Source organism: Clarias gariepinus, chromosome 17, assembly GCF_024256425.1.
Source record: "Clarias gariepinus isolate MV-2021 ecotype Netherlands chromosome 17, CGAR_prim_01v2, whole genome shotgun sequence".
Lineage (NCBI taxonomy): Eukaryota > Metazoa > Chordata > Actinopteri > Siluriformes > Clariidae > Clarias > Clarias gariepinus.
This window is the reverse complement of record NC_071116.1, coordinates 19276872-19299185: the sequence shown is the minus strand read 5'-3', so window position 1 is coordinate 19299185 and position 22314 is coordinate 19276872. Positions and strand designations below refer to the sequence as shown.

The 22314-nt window shown below is 40.5% G+C and overlaps 1 protein-coding gene across 2 annotated transcripts in view; it reads right to left on the bottom strand.

The window, feature by feature from the left end:
• LOC128545645 (roundabout homolog 1-like) overlaps positions 1 to 22314 on the bottom strand; it is a 219816-nt gene that overhangs the window by 122021 nt on the left and 75481 nt on the right. Inside the window, exon 1 of one of the 2 annotated variants that reach the window (XM_053516135.1) lies at positions 12443 to 13193. The exons of the other annotated variant lie outside the window; for it this stretch is intronic. Within the exon in view, the coding sequence (XP_053372110.1) occupies positions 12443 to 12578 (136 nt within the window). The 5' untranslated portion in view covers positions 12579 to 13193. Of the gene's footprint in view, positions 1 to 12442; positions 13194 to 22314 lie in introns of those variants that run through there. 2 annotated transcript variants of the gene reach the window in all.

Sequence of the window (22314 nt, the reverse complement as noted above, 5' to 3'; positions counted from 1 at the left end):
GAACATCCATTATCTATCCATTATCTTAGCCTATGTAGGGTCGCAGGGGCATTTATGGCTTAAGGTGGGGTGCCAACCCATCACAGAGCAAAAACACACACCCAATCATACAGCCAATTTGGGAACCAAGGCACCAGGCTGCTGGGCCTTCATTGCTCTTTTAACAACTGGAAATTGTGACCTGACATGTCTTTAATGCGACGTTAAATCAATCTTACCAAAGTCAGATTAGCACACCCAAATAATGCAGTTGGGAGTCGGGCTACTCCTGTACGTATAGCTCAATCAGACACAGAAATCAGCCACAGTTCCAGCCCTGGGCTTTGACCCAGTAGTTACACAAAATGCATAAAAGAAGAAGAAGCCGCTAAAAATACGGCAGTGTTGTCTGTCTACGTAGTACCTATTGTAATAGATACAGACATACTTTAGTTAATTAATCGATTCCTCTGCCTTGGGTGTATAATGGGACAAGAACAGCAGTCCAATTAAGTGGCCTAGTCGAGCTATAACCATACCTCGACTTAACTGTGCATGTAGAAGCAATTGTCTTGTCACTGGTGGGACGAAATACATCATTCCGATGGTACAAATTTGCTTAACACAATGAGAATATCTTTCTGTCCAATGTACAACTGATTGTCGTTCTTTCCCCTCCTCTCATGCATTATACCTGTATATATAAAACTGTGTTTTACCTACAGCTGATTTACAGAGTGGGTGCAGTAATTGATGAACTACAGAACAAGACTAGGCCACACTTGTCTTATTAAGGGACACATTTTCAAATGTCACGTATTAGCTTATTTGTTTGGTAAATTGGGCTGTCTCGAGTTGGGACCGTCTGCGTGATTACAGGGATGCCGCTTTATGAGGGCGCATGCAGTTTTCAACTACGTTTATTTCGAACCCCCTGCCTTAATTGCTGTGTTGGTAGCAACAAGGAAACAATTTCTCTCATCATCTCTGTTGTTCTCCCCCTCTTGCAAGGCATAGACACTGCACATGAACCCTATTTACAGAACAGCATGAGCAGAAATACTATTTATACATTAACCCCCCCTACACCCACCCACCCACCCCCCCCCCAACCACTTTCCCTGTTCCTGTTCCTTTCCTCCTGTGTTTTACAGCATGCCACCCAGGCTATCTCCATAAAGACACTGGGTAGAATCAGGATAAATGGCCAGACTCCAGGATGGTATTGGCCCGAATGGGAATTAAATGGGATCATAAATTTATGGTGGCTGGGCGATTCCGAGAGAGAGAGCCTATTTCAAGACGTGGACGGCAGACAAGCGACGGAAACACTGAAGCGGCTAAGAGGAATAAATGGAACATTGGAGAGGTGGAATGGAGGCCTAGAACAGGTTTTACAAGACAATATAAATATTTGGAGAGGGAAATTAAGAGCCAGACGGATGCTGCCAAAGGCTTCCTTTTGTGGAGACATCCGAAGAGGTGCATTCATTATCTCATTTAAAAAGACATTTCCTACCTTTCGGGGTAGACTGACAAGGTCTTAGTTGTTAGTTACACGCCGATTTTGTCTTAAACTGGGATTCATTACTTAGAGAGAGACAGCTTCTCCTTGGAGGTTATATATATATATATATATATGAATGTCAGAATATCAAAAACATACTCAGAGACCTGACCTTTAATTTCACTTCCTACCATGTCATTAAATTCAGATTTATCTCTAACACTAGAGCAAAAATATGTCCATCAACACAGACAGTAAGCGTTTCTAAATCTATACCTTTTACGACTGTATCAAAGCCACATGTCAGGCTTTTCATCTGCACACATGACTGAAATTAAAGGACCTCCCTTTGAAATGTTTGACACTGACCAGGACAAGACAGATGAGAAATCATGTTGTGCGGAAAAAAAAAAGCGAACCCTGATGTGTTCCATTTTAGCACTGAATTGAAATGCTCGTTGCTTGAAAGAGATTTTCTAGCATGATAGTGCACTGGATCAGATTATGCCTCTCTGCAAGTCAGTTTAGCCGGCAGGGATTATTTTCTAATCCCTTTGGTCTTTCTGAAGAGGGAAGGGTCGTCAAGCCCTTTGCCCTATCCTTATGAATGTCTGCTCCTCCTCCTATTGTTAAAATCCACAAAGAATCCCCCCTGAGCTGCACATCTGCAAAACAATTTCTCCTTGATATTGAAGTGAAGACAGTATGAGGACAGTGTAAAGAATTGAGGCTCACCGGGTGACAAACTTCACCAGGAACTACAATGGCTATTTGTTCATTGAGGTGAAGAATCTGCTTCTTTTGTCCTGAGCATGCATAATGACTTGATCCCTTTCTAAAGACACTGATGTATTATATCGATCCCCTATAAGCAAACCTTTGCCATGACAGTATGACATTTTCATACCACGGTGCTTTATCCTGTTCAATTTCTGCGATTTAGCCTTTAACGTGAACAAAATGCACAAAGGTTTTCAAGCAGTCTCCGAGCTGGTGGCTGGTTCTCTGTACTGTATGTGGACACTGGGGTTTCAATGTGAGCCCGGAGCGCACTACAAATCCAGGAGCCAATCCGCTAGGAGCCTTCATCGCATGCTTGTTTGGAACACACTTGCAAGGCGAAATCAAGCCAGTACCATGAAGGTGAGCTGAAGCTCGGCTTGCCAGCAGAAAATGTCAGAGAGAATAATTACAAAAGGATCTTCACCTAGATCCACATGGGGTTTGTACACATTATCTGTTGCTCCTTTGCCAGGGTTTTATATGAGGTTATTATTTCTCTGTACTCTTTCTCTCGAGAGGCGAAATGTCAGAGGTAGTGGCGGTGGTCAGAGAGCTCCAGCGCCAGCCTCTAGCTAACCCTCTGCTCCCTCTCCTCCCTGAGCAATTTCCACTGATGAGGTAAGGTTTCGATTTCAGACAGTCACAAAGGCATCAGATTCAGCCTAAAGTAGCAAGTTTGAGGCCATGCACGGTAGAAAAAGGTCTGGCGCAGAGCCACGTGCTTGGCTCATTACACAAATCTGGCTTCGCTTCTTTGAAGGGAGACGGAGTCGGACTGAAACTTGGCCGTGTCTCAGACTCTGGGGACGCATTTCTCTTGGTGAGGATGATGGTGATGATGATCATGTGCACATCTAATCCTCAGCAGATCATCCATCAGCTATGCAATGAATAGGAACAGAGTGTCTCAGATAACACTGTGATGCATACGCCGCTGTGGGTGTGTTGGTGTGTATAAAGTGTGTGGGGGGGTGTAAATCTGGACAACTTTGGATTCTTTCATAGACACTGAACTAAGCCGACAAACACATCTGCTCATTGTAACTTTGGCAAAAAGCGCGAACTCCCTCTCATGATAATACACATCTCTCTGTCTCTGTCTCTCTCTCTCTCATTAGACACTTAGAGATAGTGCGTTCGGGTAGGCATTGAGTGCTTACGCTGATAAGACGAGCTCCATTACAAGGTCAACTGCTGGTTAATTAAGCGGAGGAGCGCTTGGGGAAGCCTGACACAGTAACAAGGTTAGCCCAGGGCCAAGGTTTGAAGACAAGCACTGACGGAGCTCCATCGACTCAACACGAATCATTCAGTCAGGCATCTGACACTGTAAACCCGATCGTATTGAGGGAGTGATTGAGGCGGAACAGGTGTGCGCTCTGCACAGCTGGATGTCTGTCCCCACGGATGTTTCTCAGAGCTGACCAAAGGACTGCGAGCGAGTCCAGCACGTTATCCAAACTCTCATTAGACCATCCAGTCCGGACACATTTGCAGCCGATGGTCTCATCTTCTTCGTGCACCAAAGCCAAACGATACAAAAAACTGTTTCCTGGTGCACACAAGGGTTGAAAACTAGGCAGGAAATTATTTATAATCCTCCTAATAATCCCAATTAGGCAGTCAGTGTAACTGCTCGAAAAAAAAAAAAGGAAGAAAATAGAGAAAAGGCAAATAACCTTTTTTTTACCCTCTAAGTCTCTAAACGGGCATTTAATTAGGATGATTACTCGGAATCTTCAGAGCACTGCTTTGAAATTCGGCGAGACTCCAGTCAGATTTGCATGAATATGAAACAGGAAGTCGGAATTTCTATTAACGCACAGAAGCTCAGTCTGCTGGTATCAGCTGTTTGGCTTAGTATAAATGAGAAAACATCATCATGAATGAACTCTGTTCACAAACTGAATGACCTCTTAAACATGCCTTGTTTCCGTCCCATACGAGCATACAGTATGGTCAAGCACCTTCATTTGAATTCCACATTAATAATATTAATAATAATAAAAATCATTTTTCTTTCATCTTTCTTGACATTATTTAGGGGTTTCAAGTCAAAGTGGATGGACAGGGTAAGCAACTTCCATTGCACATAATTATCTGATCCAGTGGAGCCTTCAGATTTCCTCATTACACACACTTATCACTGGATCCCAGCCCGGAGCCTTACAGCTATCACCTAATAATAGTTCAGCATATTAAGGCAAATTAACTTCATTTCAGCCTCCTTTTAGAGACGGTCGCTCATGGGAAAGCTGTTCATTAGGGTTCAGGCTTCCCTTGAAGACGGCAATTGTTTATCTGATCAGTCACTAATGACTGAGTGAAGGGGGTAGGGGTAGGGGTGAGGATGAGGGTGGGGGTGGGGTCGTTGTTTAAAGAGAGCCTGGACTCGGTATGTGGATCCTCGTGTGTATTTAACACGCTTTAAGATTTCACATATTCTTATCCGACTTTTCTTTAATTAAAGACTTCCAATAAAGTGTGCATGCGCTTATATGCATCCCTTAAAGTGAACGAGAGGGCGCAGGCCCAAGTGACACGTGTGTTTATTTTAGCGATTGTACACATTCTGATGAATGTTTGACTGAACACCAGTGCTGGTGTGTTTGCCTACCTGCAAGTGATCGATTCCCATTTCACCTCATCAGTCAACAGGCACCTTGACACCAGCACAAAGGTTTACATGGAGCTAAATGGATATCGGTGACCTTTGATCCCTCCAGATTCTGACATTTTAGGCTTGACCTTTGAGCTTCACAAGTCACATAACCAGATCCTCCTTATAGGAAAAAAAAAAAATAAATCTCTCTCTGTGGTGTGGCGTGCCCAGCGCATCCATCCATCCCCACTGAAGCTGGATTAGCATTGTGGGGGTGGTGCTGAGAGAAGCCTGGCCATTAATTGGCCCTATGGAGCCTGCTGTGCCGTGTCACGCCGGCTGTCAGAAGCCTCCTAGGACTGAAGGGAGGGGCCAGGCAAGATGTAAAATTAATTATGAGCACTTACAGAGCAATCTGTCAAAATTTGTTTTTAGCTACTCCCACCTGCTTGGGGTGAGTTAAGGGACTGATGGCATCTTGGCTTACGAGTTCATATGTGATTTTAATTTCTTGACTTTATTAATCTAATAAATCATGAAGACCTAAAAACTACTGGGTTAAATACTGATAGTCAGTGATGGAGAGCCCTCAGTAGAAGGACCAGTACCAAAAACGGCCATATAAAGGGCATTTTAGTTAGTTTGGTTCCATATTCTAAATATAACACTAACGCTAATGCTGGATGAATGTTGTAATATAGTTGGAACGACTTTGAGATGACATCCACATCGTTTTTAAAAGAAAAAAATGACTTTGATAAAATAATGTTGGAACATTAACATGAATTATTCAACCATCGGCACGATTCTAAAGAACAAGGACACGAAACTGAAGTTTATACGCCAATTGTGTTAGTATCCTAGTACCTAGTCAATGTTTGTTGGACTTACGAATAAATTGGACTTACAAACCAGTGCTCGGAATGGGCATGTATTTGTATTTATAATGTATTTATAAAATCCTAATATTACAATACAAATCAAATCGGAACCTAAGTATCGTGATAATATTGTATCGTGTGATCCCTGGTGATTCACATTCCTATTTATTGCTATTAATCAAGTAGGCTTGAAATGGAGAGGAATGCGTTTTGTTTTACTATAGAAAAGCTTCTTGTTTACCCATAATTCAATATGCTTCGCTCTCCTTATCATGGGTCACTTTCACATTGCCAATGATGAAATTAGCTGACCACTAAGAACAACACTTTGGTTCTCTCCCAGGATGTTTTTCTTGGCTTTGTGGCAATGTTGGTTGCTTCTGTGCGCCTATGTTTAGGATGTTTAAGTTTAAGTTATCATGTGACAACATACATGAATACCCAGTATCCCAATGCACGTTTACATATTGATTCTCTAACTCGAACAACGTCTGATCTTTGTTCATTTTGTGAAACTTTGGTAAGCAACTGCAAAATGCATTATCAGAATGAGATCAGTCCTGAAAAGGGCCATTTGTGTCATCCACTTTCATGGTCTGCATTCACTCTTACGAGCAAATCCAGGCTAGATTTTAGACAAGCGCAGCTTAAAAGATAAAACAGTTGCTGTGAGTTTCTCCCTCTGTGGATCCATGTGTCTGGCAGGTAGAGGCCAGGCAGAGAGGAAAGGGATTATAGGATCATAAGGCTCATGTGAGAACTATGCTGCTTCTGACCACAGGCACAATCCCAAGTGATACTTCATACAGGCTGAGTTTCTCACTAGTATGAAACTTCATCTGGGAGTCAATCTCAGGTGATCTGTTGTCAGACTCCTTCTCCTTAAATGTTCTCCAGTGATATCAGCCTTTTTTTTTTTTAATAGTGCACGGGAACCATCTGCTGTAAGATGGTTTTACCAGCTCCCTATTCATTTATACAGCACAACTAAATGCTGGAGTTGGCCAAGATACAAAAATGCTTATTGTGTCCCTGCCAAGACAATGACAGCGTATCGTTCACAACAATCACGCATACTGTATGTAGTTTATCGACGTAATGCAACTAGATGAACGAACGTGATTAACAATGAACATTACAACTACAGCTCAAGCTGAGTGACAACGCTAATTTCCATTTACTGTTAGGTAAATCTAAATCATTTCGCTAAACTCCTCCAATCAAGGACATCTGCTTTTGCAAACATACACGTGTATAATAAATGTGTATGTATAGTTACAGAAACATACAAGCACTTACTCAGTACTGGACAAACTGGACTTAGAGAGAGAGAGAGAGAGAGAGAGAGAGAGAGACTGCTAACTTGGAATAAACAGACACTACAAGGCACATGGGACCTTTCAACTTTCAAATCTCAGAAAACTACAAACTGTTCCAGATATAAATGTTTATTTAGAGAACCAATCATCCTAAAGTGACTGACCTCCTGAATGCTGAATAAACTCTCTCTCTCTCTCTCTCTTCATCCCAGCTGTGAGACATGGCTGAACTGGAGCACTAACGCTTAAGAAATAACCAAACAAACACGTTTTACAACGAATAATCCAGTCTGGTTCCTCCGCCCAGGGGGCAGTTATTTACGGTCAAACATGACTTCAATAGAGACGTACTTAAAAACAGGAAACTGATGGTCATTCTGATGTATTTGTAAAGATAAATCACTCTGGCACAAGCATTAGTGGTATACAAACTGGCTATAAAAGAATGGCCATGAAAATCCAGTTGCACATAATTAAATATATAAATAAACAGGAAGGAAGGATCAAAGGTCAGTAACCTTCTTCATCACTGTTGCTATGGTAGTGTCGATCATCAAACCAGAGGTAAATTAAAGCCTTACATGCCAATAGGAAGGTATTTAATGACCACCCTGCAGCTAGGTTTGCTAGCTATACTTTAAAGGTTACAATTATGGTTAAAAGCTGAAGAAGCATTACCTAATGCATTGGGCAGCATGCCAATATGTTACGTAGACTATATGTACACACACATGCCCATATGCGCACACATATATGCACACCTACATATGTACATACATATACTGTATAAGACATTGTCCTCATAACACCTTCTTGACTATGGACCTAATCCTTCAAGTCGACTTGTGGAGAGCTATTCTGATATGAGGACGGTTGTAATATCAGTCCAGTCACAGCCGTCACAAAGGCTGCAGGTCCATAATTCTGGATCAGTGAGGTGGCAAAATCTTGTACACCACACCAAGAGCTCAAAAGAAGGCTTAAGGATTTAAAAAATATAATATATATATATTTCCCAACTCAATAACTAGATAAGCAAGAACCTTAGCTCAGTGGTACAAAAGTGACCAGCTTAGCCATGGCAGCTCTTAGCCTTAGGCCTACAAAACATTTGATGATTCACTGGTTCCATTACTCAACGTGACTATCTGCCACAGGCAGGATCCAACTCCGAGTGTTCACAATCGCAAAAAACGATCTCCTGGGCTATGAGGAGGCTCACTGGAGGACAAACACTTAGAGAAGTGCGGTGGTTTAGGTGGAGGTGTGATGACCCCAGAGAGATGGAGCACGTGTTAATGTTCTACATGGCTTCCTCAGCCTCAGGGGCTTTGGCCAGGATTGTGAGATGACTAAGCACTACAGGAAATCCAGATATAAACAAGGAAAACCCATCAGGAAATCTTCCATACAACTACGCAACTGCACACACATACACACATACACACACACACACATACTGTATGCACGTACAGTATACAGCACATAATTCACACCTTCAGCAAACAATGGTGGCAAACCTCAAATAATTCATTTATGATAGATTTGTTTAGATAAAGTCCATCTGTGTGTTTTCTTTGTAATCAGTGCTGATTTATTTATTAAAGGATCATGAATTATTGTCTTATATAGTAGTCTTATATAGGAGGTCATTGTTACGTTAATGTTTCTCTGGCGTGCTTCCTTTAGACGTACCCACGACCGAGAGAGCTAAAGCTATATAATGAGCGTGACAAGGATTAGGATTGGATACAAGAATTCAATCTTATCTTAATCGTGTTAGTATACATGACACTAAGAAACGGCATCCGCTAAAGCGCTAAAAGATAGCATTTTAAGCAGTCATAAAGCACGGAACATGTATGAAATTGTTAAATTAATTGTGTATTGAAGTATGAAATAGATAGGATTTGTTTTCATTTCATTATTCGCACAATGATGTCATCACTAGCTAAATGCTTCATTGTTAATTAGGGTTTATACATGGATTGTTCCACATTCATACCCTTAAAACGGTGCTTAAGTCTCGGCCCGATGCTCAAGTCTCAGGCTTGTTTCAGTGCATAACTTCACTTGGATAGTGTAGATTTGTATCCAAAAAAAACTTCTGTACACATAAAGACTCTTTGGTGCTCATCCCAGGACTCATTTATAATACTGAGCCTCCTTAGTACAGTATACGACTATAAAAGAGCAACGTTTCATAATAGTTTCATGATCCGATATTACACACGAGAACATGATCCAATATTCATGATCCGATATTACACACGAGAGCACAGTTTTCTCAGAAGAATTCCTTCTCTTGTCTTCTCAGGGAGTTTTATTTCCATGCCCGTGTCACCTCTGGATCATTAGGGATCCGAATCTACATCTGGATTTTTGTATAAGTCCATTGAATAAAGGAAGTGTATTAAAATTGGTGTGTGCCAGCGAGCATCTTTTACACGTCTTAGCAGATATTTATGGATCCGCCAGGTTAAACCCAAGAATATGGGCAGCTTTGCAAAGCCTTAACTAAACATGTCAACCTCTGAGCCAAACAAGAAAGACGTATGTGACAGCTCGTGTTAAAATGACAAATGGTTATTGGGTTTCTTTTTTCAACGGCAAGAATGTAGCCATCAGGAAAGGTTCAACCAACGAACACTTTAACCAATTATCATGCTAGCAGAAATGCTAAAATTTAGAACAAAGTTACACAATGACCAGGGTATATTGTATATTATAGAGACCAACGATTTTAATATGGTTTGATTCGGATAATTCTAATTAAAGAGATAAAGACTGAGCTTTTCCTTTTATCAACACACTAAATGTTCCCCGTAAATGCTTTGGTAATTAGGTGATGGAGTGAATAAGGTGTGTTAAAATGCCAAGCTCCTTAGTAATGGAGCCCAACATCTCATTAATAACACTGAAAATCATTTCCTTTCATACAAAAGAGCAAAAGCCCCAATGCATGAGTGCCAGCTTCACTGGTTCACAGAGGTTACAGAGGCAGTATATGAGTTAACTAGGAACGTTTCCTCCTTTTTTCCCTTTCGTCTTGCTCTGAAAGGAGCAGCACTGTCAGCTTTGGATGTTGAGTGCTTCCAAGGAGAAACCATAAGAGAGACATCCAGTCTGTCCACAGAATTGCCGTGCTCACATCTGAACAGAAAGTCAAGGCTTAAATCTAATCAACATGTTGGCACTAAAAATAAGTACAGCACCCATCAGTTTCTGGGTGGGAGGGGGAAAAAATCCTGAATCTGTCTCTCATACAGTCAATGATCAGACCAGGAGCATGGAATTAGGATTATATTTCAGAAAGTATTGAGGTAACTGTGTATTCACAGAGTGCACCTATGCCAGGTCTGCGGAGTCCCGTGGTCAGCCAGACAGCGTGCTCCAAGCCACCAGAGCTTATTCAGCACTCCCTGTGGGCCAAATCATCCCCGCTAATGTACCGGCTGAGGATCTCTGTCTCCAAGATGTCATGTATCCTTCAGAATGTCTTTCTTTCCCAAAGAAAATAAAAAATAGTGTCGACTCTAATGACCAGCGGTGCTGTTTTTTTTTTTTTTTTTTTTTATAACTGGAGAGAAGTTCTTTTCTTAGTGTATTCCTCCTAAAAAATAAAGTGCACATCCCTGGCAGAGGAAGCAGTGCTGGTTAAAATAGTATGTTAATTAGTACCTTAGAAAGAACTGTGGATTCACTATTGACTATTTCCTACAGATGGGATGAATAATAGCAGTCTGTGCAGGAACAAACCACTTTTCTCCAAACTCAGCAAGTCGGAATTACAGATGACTTCGAGTCTTTGTTCTGTTCGGGAAAGTTCTTAGACGGTCATTCACACGGATGCGTTTTACTCGCTGGAGCTTTTCCAGAAAGCGCCACACCTGCATCAGCCTGCATAGCCATACCTGAGGCACATCTGTGTCCCGCTATTGTGCCGCTGTCCAAGAGATGAAGGAGTTACGGCGTGCGTGCTTTGAATTCCCCTACAATAAAGGAGGAAAACAACCAAGGAGGACAAAAAAAAAAACTGCTTTAAAGTCGTCCACCTGAAAACAATCCATTTGGTAAACAGCTGGCTTTTTAAAAGGAAAGGTATGCGGGACATCGGATTATTACAAGACCATTCGCCTAGCTCGTCTCTGTAATCTGAAATACAGATAAGAAACTGGAGCATGTGCACACACACATACACATACACACATACAAAGTTCATCCTGTGGTTTAGCTCTGCAGCCATGTCAGTCTCTGCAGGTGCCCTTAATGCATGTTTTCTCATCTTTTCCTTAAACATGTTAATGCAGCAACGCCCAGCCTGCTGATATGAGACATTGCTTCCACACACCACAGCACCTCATTAAGCCGTTTCACACAGTGAATGAGACCGGAGTGGGACACAGCTTCCCCTGAGGCATATATGTGTGTGTGTGTGTGTGTGTGTGTGTCTGTATGTAATTACATGCTGGTGTTGCCCTACTGTACACAGCAATTCGTTGCTAGCATTGCAGCATCCCACCCTGTTGATAACCTGGAGCAGCACACATCCTTCTCTGAGAAGTCTATTCAAATCAGGCAGCAACGTCAGTTTTTTTTTTCAAGCCCTTCTTTGTCTGTGCATTTAGTGCGACTGAGCAAGCAGGAATCCAGAAGCAGATAAAAGCAAAGTTGATACATGCAATCCAGAATTGTAGGCACTTGGCTCGCAACAATGTAAGTCATTAATAAAAACAGAGTACCTATTGTTCACCTTCCGCTTGTTATAACAACACCGGTTCGCAATGACACAAAGGTGCGACTCATAAAGACACTAAGGTGCGACTTGATGCAGCTGCAATTGACAAGAAAACGACAAGTAGCGGATCAGATACTAGATGTTATATTACTATTTTATGAATTACTTTCATGAAAGTATTAAAGGTCACATGAGTGTTAAAGCTGCATTGATTCTGTTTTTGATAAAGTTCAGTTTAGAATCAATATTGGACTTCTTGCATATAATTTGACTTGGAAATCTAATGAGGGAATTATTATTGCATCGGTTTATGATAAGATCTTGAATAATGAGGTTCCTGCCTGTGGTTTTTTATTTTATTTTACAACATTATGACAAGTTAATTCATATGCAAAAGCAGATTAAATGCATTTAATTTTTTTTTTTTTTTAATCAGGAGCAAAAGTGCTTTCTTGGCTATTTATTAGGCTATTTATGAGCCTCCTCAGTGTCAGTAGACTGTGCATCACATTATTCATATCTGTTGAATAAACATCTTTGTAAATTCACCAGATTAGAGATACAAGCTCCTTGCATCTCTTAGTTATCATCATTCTTGAGGTTGTGTTAAAACATTGAAAAAGTTGAGTTTACCTGAGCAGAGCTGCAGTAATCCCAGTAACATGTAAATTCCTATACAGTATGCCATCGCTCCCGGTTTCCTTTGGGAATTAATTTCAGAATTCCTTAAAATGTTTACACTCCTGCTGCACATATGGCATAATCTCATCGTCCCAACTATAAAGCGGATCAGTCCTTTTATTTTTCCTTCTCCTTTTTTAATTTATTACGGCTGTTCCTGTTGATGATGAACAATCCGTTCTCATGATGTCCGATGCAATGGAGAAAAGAAAAAAAAAGTTCATGAAAAGCAAAGACTCGCCCGGCGCGCGCGTCTTTCCTGCTGAGTCCCGACACAAACTTTGTGCTTATAGGCAGGAAAGTGCGGCTCGCGCGCTACATGTCGCGCTCAGCTCCGGCTCAGTGGAGTCGCTCAGCCTCGCCCCCGGGTCTGGAGGTGCTCCGGACAAACCAACTCCAGGATCTGTGCGCGGATCTCCTGAGCGTCCCGGACCTGGACTCAGATCACGGATCCATGCGGAATCTCTCTCTCTCTCTCTCTCTCTCTCTCTGTGCAACTTCCCCAAGAAATAAAAAAAAAATAAAATAAAAAACGAGCCGCCCGTGATAAGCGCTGGAGAACTAGCTAACGCAGATTGTAGGAAGCGGTCACGTGTGCAGTTCTTCGCATATATTTGTATGTATATAGAGGGGGAAATGTATCATCTATCACTGCGTTCAGACGCTCGCGCGCGGTCTCGCGCTTCAGACTTCTGTGCTTTCGGACCAGTTGGAGATTCCCTGCTGTGCGCGCTCACGGGGGAGGGTGCGCGTGACCGTGTTCGGGTCCTACAGGCGGTTGTAAAGAGCAGCGAGCTGTGCATCAGGTAAGTGTGTTTTACATGGTAGGAAGGAAGGATGAGGGGAAAGAGAGATGAGGAGAGGATGAAGTGAGCGCGCGCACACACACACAATATGAATATAGATAAATATAAATAAATACAAAATATATTCTCCATTCACACCTTCTGATTCCATGGTCTTTCCTGGCTTTTATTTCTTTCCATACAATGATCTCCTTTGAACAGTTGATATTGTGATGTGTTTGCTACTTATGCTTTGAAAGCTTTCATAATGGCTCTAATTTGAGGTGCTGTTAATTAGTGATTTCTAAGGCTGGTATGAGTTTCCAGAACAGCTGGCATTCATGTCTTAAAATAACAACAGACTGTTGTTGTTTAATTACTATGTGTTATTTCATAGTTTTGAAAAATTCCAGTATTACTGTTGAATGTAGAAAACTGGTACTTTGACTGGTACTATATATATATATATATATATATATATATATATATATATATATATATATATATATGGGGTTGGGGTGGAGCCTATCCCAAGGGACTTAAACCTTCAGGTGGGGGTGCCGATTCAATGCAGGGCACACACACACATACACACACTCACATGATCATTCACACACTACAGGACAATTCGGGATGCCAATAAGCCTAATCTATGGGAGGAAACCGGAAAACCCAGAGGAAACCCACCAGGCACAGGGAGAACATGCAAACTTCAGGCACACAGCCGCGACGAGGGGATCAAACCCGGACCCTGGAGGTACAGTATAAGGCGACAGTGAGCCTAACCACTAAACCACCAGGCTGCCTGAGCATATATACAGTACATACCATATACTCTGTAGAATGGAAGGATAGATGGAAAGGGTGGAAATTTGAAAGAATGAAAGAAATCCATTATTGCTCTGCAGTTATATAATACATATACAGTAATTACTTGCAATGTCAAAAAGTTGGCCTTTACTAAAATTGTCATAAAGAATCAACAACACAGTGATGAAAACCAAACAAGAATTCTGCATGATATTTTCTTGATCATTTGGATAATTATAGTTATATTTACACAACATCTGGCATATTAAGATTCTATAGACTAGACTGTCTGGGTCAAATTCACAATAGAGGACATTGATTGATGGATACAATTTAAGACAGAGAAAGAAAACTGAAATGGCCACTAAACTAATTTTTATTTAAATGCCTTCATGAATAGTCTATACATAAAAAGAAGTTCCCCTCATTTCCTCCAGCCATTATAATTATAAGAGTATGCGTTCTGGGACATAGCCCGGGTTTACTTTAAGTCTCGTGCAGTGATGCAGGTTAGAGCACGCGCGTGCACTACAGTCGCAAGCACTCGCGCCCTCTGCTGGACGCAATGGGACATTACTGACTTGTTTTTCTCTGTGGAGGGAAATGAATGAACAGCATGACACTGATAGCCCAGGGTTTTCCAATCCATCTACTGTAACCCTTCTGCAGTTGATTTTTTAAGTGTATTTCCTGCTCTAACACGTTCATTTTAACCTCCTAATGAGCTTGTGAATTAGCTCATGAAGTCTGCTGAAGCTTTGAAATAACTAAAATGTGTTAAAAGACTCCAGGACAGGGTGTGGAAAACACTGCCATCTGAAACATTTTGCACGGTGTGATTTAATGTCCTGGTAAATGCCTCAATCACATTAGTACACTTTTAAAAGCTCTTAAAAATCAAGTGGCACGGATACGTGATGGCTCACAGCACTGTTGGTCAATAATGTTTAAAAAAAAAAGTTTTATATGGAAGACTTGCCGGTGTGTGTTAGGGGGTGTGTTGTGGGTTTTTCAGATATGTCAGTTTATACAAAAGTTATCATTACTTTTATAAAGAGTCAATTTTACCACTACTAGAAAATGGGAATGATGTCACAAAAATGTAGAACTTTTTTTTTCTGTCATGGAAATACCAAGAAAAATGTGATCATGTGTATCTGTGCTCTTTCTTTGCCTATCTGACCAATTAACTTTTTTTTTTTGCATGTTTGGATAGTTGGTTAAAATAACCCAAAATTCAGTTCATCATATTGCTTAGGTTTTGCTGAAAAAACAATATGACACGGTATTCTGCATAATCCTGAGCCCTATATATGTTTATAAAAATAAATAAAAAAACACAGCAAAACAAATAATGGATAAAATTCTCTTATGATTATGGGCTACATCTATGCGTTTTGCTAGTCTAGGCAGTAAAAAATAAAGTAAAACCCTTCCCAGGTCACGCCAAAGATTACTTATAACCATTTAATCTACTCTTTTATACCTCTGCAAAAGCCTTTCAGTTAGGGAAAATCTTTTTTAAAGCTCATGTTTATAGGTGGCTGCTGGTGTGTTCTGCCAAGCACAAGAGCTTACTGAAGCTGAGTTCTCTTAGCATGCCATGCAATATCCTGTATGTTGAAAGCCATGAAGCATGACTCTTTCACTGAAGAAAAGCAATGATGCTGTTTTCAGAGCTCTTGAAAAAGAAGCAGCATGTAATTCTGCCCATTGCCAACCGATGCCAACTCCACAGGCCTCTCCCCATTCTGGTTCTGACTAATGTTCTCCTGCTGAGAGGGAAAGAACATAAGTGCATTAACTGCACTATGCACTTCTGCTTCGAATCCTTTAATTGGCCGTTGTGTACGACCGGCCTCTCGGGCTGAATGCTTGCAGCCGGAACTTTACCAGTGGTATCAGAAGCATAGCTTATAGTGACCTACAGACAAACAGCAAAAACATGACCATTGAAAAAACACTCAGTGGCACATTCCGCACTCCCGTGCCTTTTACATTTCATTTAGCTAGTTAATGCAGCTCTTTAAAAAAACAGCTTTTGAAAAATGCATCACAACAGCAACTTGAATTGAGAGCAGGATTATTATAATGGTGTTAATAGAGCATCTAAGAGCAGAGCAATATTTGTGTTGAATCTGCGTCTGAGTCAACACAAGAGGAAAAATCCACCCCGAACAAGTTTAAATTTATTGAACCTCAGTGGTCTTCATGATCTATTTTGTACAGATTTTTTTTTTTTTCAGTTTAAACCTTTTGCAGTTGTAATTAGTCTTGATCATCAGGGATAATCTGATCATTTTGATTCATTCACATTTTCTCACATTTCATACACATTTCCATAATTTTCCTTTGATTGTGTAAAGCTGCTCTGTGACGATGATAATTTTAAAAAGTGCTATACAAATAAAATTGAATTGAACTGTACAATTCTCATCTGTTTACTCCTCATTTGTACACTCCTTATCTGTACACTTCGTACAGTCCTCATCTGTACACTCCTCATCATCTGTACACTCCTCCTCATCGGTACACCTAATATATTCCTCATATGTAGACTCTTTACTTGTAAAAGGAGCACATAGGTTGTTTAAGGCCTTGTTCACACGGGCGTTAAGTTTTTGGATAAACGAACGTGCTCTGAACGTCCTAGACGTTTGTGTTGCGTTTTGTAGTGGCGCTTGATTGACTTCTACACCGGCGTTCGTTTGTCTCTGTCTAACGTCAGCCTGCAGCCCAAATTGTAGTTTGTGTGTTAACCTGTGGGGGGCAGTGTGTCGGGAACTGGATATGAAAGCCCGCCGCTACCGGGTTCACTCTCTGACTGCACAACGTCGGATTAATGGAAGTCTTTTTTTGTGGTTTCAAAAAAAAGCGAAAATTTCCGCGTAAGTTTTTTAACAATTATTTTATTTTATTTTGCCTTTTTCCGCTTTTCCCTATGTATAGCATGTAGGATCATGGGATATATCCGGTCCTCCGAAGCGTAAAATGAACGCGCAGAAAACGAACTAGAAGCGGTTTCCTTGCGTTCCAACGAACGCCAAGAAAAAGCTGCATGCAACGTTTTTTTAATGCCGTATAAACGCGCAGCCGGACAAACGCACGTCACCAAAGCCCGTGTGAACACTCTCATTGACTCCTATGTGTAGAAAACACTCTGCGCTTGATCCGCGCTCATCGGACGCTACGAACGTAAGAAAAACGCTCGATTTTAACGCCCGTGTGAACAAGGCCTTATAGTAAAAAAACTACAGTAGCATGCTTTTCTATCACAACCAGCTTGAATAGACGTTCAACCAGGAAGATAAGGTATTTATCAAGCGATTTTTGTAAAATATATTTTACATGTCACCTACAGTACTGCAATCTATTGGCCATAGTGCAAAACTAACCCGTGTTATTTATTACCTGACTTAATATAACAGGTCACATATACCAAGGTATCAGTCAAATATATCTACAAAGGCACACTGATGATTTAAATTAGCATAAAGACCATATCATCAAGTATTCAGGAATTGTATATTCTAATAGACATAGACACTGGTTGGCAATACAGTTTAAGCTCAATCTAATTCAATCTCTTTGTCTGTCTCTGTTCCCTCTTTTCTCTTTCTCTCCCTCTGGCTTAATGGTCTCCTGCAAGAGTACTTCCATCCATCGCTCTGACAACACTGTCTGGCATGAAGCATAAAGACAGACAACTAAAGAAGCACACAGGATTCCCCAGACTCTGAATTAGTGCGTTTCTATAGATAAACTCACTTCTTCCTGACAAACAGTGAAAGCTTTTAGTCAGTGCTTGAGTTAAGAAAAAGAAGAGAGGATATCAGGCCCTTGGTAAAATGCCCCAAACAAAAATCTTGTGAAACTTTCATCCTCTTTTAAAGTTTTGTCACATGATATGACTTGCTGTTACCTTCTCAGGTTAAAACTGTAGCAGGTTCATGAGGGGTTTTCCAGCCACAAGTCTAGGCTTATTCTTGGCCCCATTCAAGACATCCAGCTGAGGAGAACTTTCTTCTTGTCGTAAAAGGAAAACTCGTAGAGAAAAAACTTAGTACTGTATATTAAAAAGTTGGAAAAGCATTATTTCTTTGTGAAAAAAAGAAGAAAATCCATTATATTTAAAAAGAGCACCTTTTTAACCAGTGTTTTATTGTTTACCACGGGGTGTTCAAAACTTTTCATACATAGCGGAAGAATTGATCTTTGTATAGCAAAATGTAACCATTTAAATCATCCTTACAATGTATGCAATTTCTTTGTACACAGATTTCTGTCCCACTCATGATGAACTTGTGATAACACATGGTGTCATGGTTTCTGAACGCGATCCATTCTGATTCAGCCATTACTTCGATACATTCTTCTTTTGTTAAAGGCATTCTTAATAAGTGGGTTTCCTCTGGCTACTCCAGTTTCCTCCCACAGTCTAAGACATGCAGGTTAGGATGATTGGTATTTCCTAATTGCCTCTAATGTGTGTGAGTGAATGTTTGAGTGTGTACGTGCTCTGCGATGGACTGGCACCATGTCCAGGCCTAGTGCCCCAAGTCCCCATGGTATATGCTCCAGGCCTGCTGTGACTCTGAATAGGATAAGCGGTATAGAGAATAAGTAAGAGCGATATAATGAGTGTTAATCTCCCCTATGTATGGAGACTATTGGGACACCCTGTATTATGTTTTCTTTTTAAAAGTCTTTTCTCCATTTAATGAACATTGCATAAGATAACCAGCATTCGTCAGGATAACATCTACTCCTTAAATAATATATCCCAACCTGAACCTTAATCTATTTTAAAAGGATTTTCAAAATGGCAATTCTAACATTTGGACATGCTTTTTGCTACACATTCAGTATGTGGACTATGCCTGACAAGGTGTGAAGATCTTTTATAAAGTATTAAAGCCGCCAACACTGTTTATACATTTAATAACAATTGGAAGAAGCACTTTGGAAGGTTTTCCAATCCAAACCCTGTGTAGAACCTAAAATAGGCATACTAATCAGTCAAGGCAATTCACAATGGCGCAGAGAAAAAAATTCTTTAGCTGGGTTTCAGGATTTAGGATGGACTATCCAAACACACAGAGTGCTCCGCACTCAGCTGCCAAAACACAGTCAGACCCGCGTGGCTAATGTGATAAATATGATCGCTGGCCTCCCAAGCTGTCTGACCTCACACACACATAGCTGCAAAACACACACAGCTCAGCTTCACTCAGCTAAGAATGACCTTATGTCCATATGCACATGCAAATAAACAGACACTTGTACATGTATTAAAGACCTCTCAGGTCAACATAACAGTTGAAAGTCAAGAGCGGAATAAGAGCAAATCATGAATCCTGTTTATAAAAGAGCATATTAAAAAAAGGATCTTCATAAAGTTACAGAAGTAGAGATGCACAAAATGGATAACTTCTCTGTTACTAACACTGTTGTATACCCTTTATTCATGTGTAAGAGAATGGTCTGCCCTGATTTAGCAACATTAGCTAATTTAAAAATGCCCTACACACAAAGCTGTTTAGCTAAAAAGGTCAACAAAAAATATTATTCAGAAATACAGTATATGTTGGCTAATATGCTGGCTCATTACAAAAAAAAAAAAACCTTTATGGAATTAAAAACAAAACTAGCTAAAATTAGGCCAGCAATCCTTGAGTTATTAAATCATCTTTAATGATTACTAGCATGGAATCTGACATTTGCTACTAAGCTAACTTTTATTTTATTTTTTAAAGGGTTATTGAACTTGTCTTTTCTTATTAATAGTAGGCTAGTACAATAAAACCAGTATCCAGGCTTGCTAGCATGTTTTCACACTTTCATATTAATGACTATTATATAGAATTCATAAGAGGAGACAGAATAATGTGGGAAAATGAGTTATGGTTAAATTCGGTGCAACTATTACTGTAACAAATAGTACAATTTAACACAGCCATAAAAAACATTATTGAAATCATATATCATACATATACTGTATCATTATATATATCATACTTTTTTCATATAATGCTGTACTGTTTTGCTGGTATCTTCTTTCATTCATATTCTATACTGGCTATTCTGTGTACAGGATTGCGAGGGCCGAAGTCTATCCCAGGAGACTTAGGGGTCTTAAGGACGGGGTACACACAGGACAGGGTGCCGATTTATTCCCCGGGAACACACACACAGACTAGAGGCAATTTTGGAAACACAAGTTAACCTAATCTGCATGTCTTTGGACTGTGAACGGAAACCGAAGTACCCGTAGGAAACCCACTAAGCATGAGGAGATCATGCAAACTCCACACCAGGACCCCAGGCAGAAATAGAATTCCTGACCCTGGAGGTGCAAGGCGACAGTGCTACCAATACACCACTGTGCCACCTGGTATCTTAATATATATTTTAATATCATGTAAAAATAATGTGTAAAAAACATATCCACACATATATATATACTGTAGTATGATGATGTTGATGATGTCATAATGATGCTCATTAAATTCTCCCACAAGAACTATGAGCTTTGAATATCTGACCTGAAGCTTAACTTTAAGTATTTTTGCCTAGTGTGTCGATGTAATCAATATTAAAAAATGGTTTCTTTAAAGAAACGAAGAGCTCCTCTGTAGGCAAGAGAGTTTGACTGTGTGAATTAAAAAAAACCAAAAAAACAACAACGTTCTGTTCAATAATAAGGCACTTATATGACACCATATAATTTGACATGTTAACAAGCAGTGCTGTAGGACGGGGGTTTGTACTGAAGTGCCAGTTGCCTGCGTTTAATACCGCATTATAAAAAACCTTCCTGCCTGTTTGTTTCGTATCACTAAGTGCACTTGATTGGAAATTGTGGAATCCATCGGTGTTATAAGCTTTTATTGTATTTCCCCTCTTGAAAACCTATTGTACCTACCCACACACCCTGACCCTGTACAACTGGTGTGCGATGCAGTGCCACTTCCTACATATCTATCTGTTTATCCAAATATTCACAACTTTAGTAAAGCTGGAGTGTTTGCTTCTTATAGAGATGTTTGTGGAACTCTATTAAAAAACATTTAGTTGTGTCTGTTTTTCAAAATTTGAACAAACTGTCAGGCTAATTTAAACCACCATTTAAACAACTGACCAGGCACTTACTAAGAATTGATCCTAGAAGTTTTCGATTCTTCTGCTCATGAGTTTCAAATGTGACCTCTTTAACACATGAAAGCAAAGCTTTCAACTCATTCATCTTCTTCAGTGACATTCTTTGGGATTCGAGTCCTGATGCATACCTCTATTCTCAAACCAGGCAAGCTTTACAACAAATAGTGTACCTCCTATTTATATCTTTACTACAACCCATTATCTGTTTCGAATAACATATTCATATTCAGTTACATTCCTGATGTGGAGTTTGGAAAATTCTCACAGTTGTGTTTAAACGGCCTGTGTTGTGAAGCAGTTCCTCTGGCCAGCTGCAGTTTAGTCAACATCTGGCCCTTGGTTTTTGCATCTGTTCCTCAAGCTGCAAATTCTCTTGGAGAGAAATGTCTCTCCTAGTTAGTGACGAGTTCTGGCAGTGAGGACCTGTTTTTTTTTTTTTTTTTGCAGAACTTTGTTGCAGTGCCAGTTGAACCGATCTCAGTCCATTCTTTCAAATGCCATTAGTGCAATGACACAGGCGCCATGCGCAGCTCCAGATAATGGAGGGAAGAGCTTGCATGTCCTCTCAGTCACCCACGCAGAGCCACAGGCAGCCGTTTAGGTTCAAGTGGAAAGAGTTCATGTCTAACGGAGTGTCATGGGCTGTCCATGTGGATGAAATAGTCAGATGGGTCTTAGGTCAAAGATAGACGGACAGTAATGATACCCTCCTATTGAGGAAATCTACAGTGATTCTCTCTGCTATGTCAAAGAGAATCGTGCTGTTTACAAGCCTGGTTTTATTTCCACACACTTTCCATTACTGACTGACTCATTCCATTTGAGTTCCTGTCATATATGATCTGCCACTTTCTCCTACTTTTTTTCCCCATCCTCTGTTCTCTTTTCTCCAATTTGCCACTTTTCCTAACTGTCAGCATTCTCATTCTCTCATGGTCTCATTTTCCACATCATGCCACCATTCAATCAAGTCCCCGTTCCACCTTTTTCTCTACATCGCTCCCCGTCGTTGGGCAGCGGGATAGCGACGTGTTTCGCTGTCACCCAGGGTTAGCCGGAAAATGAGCC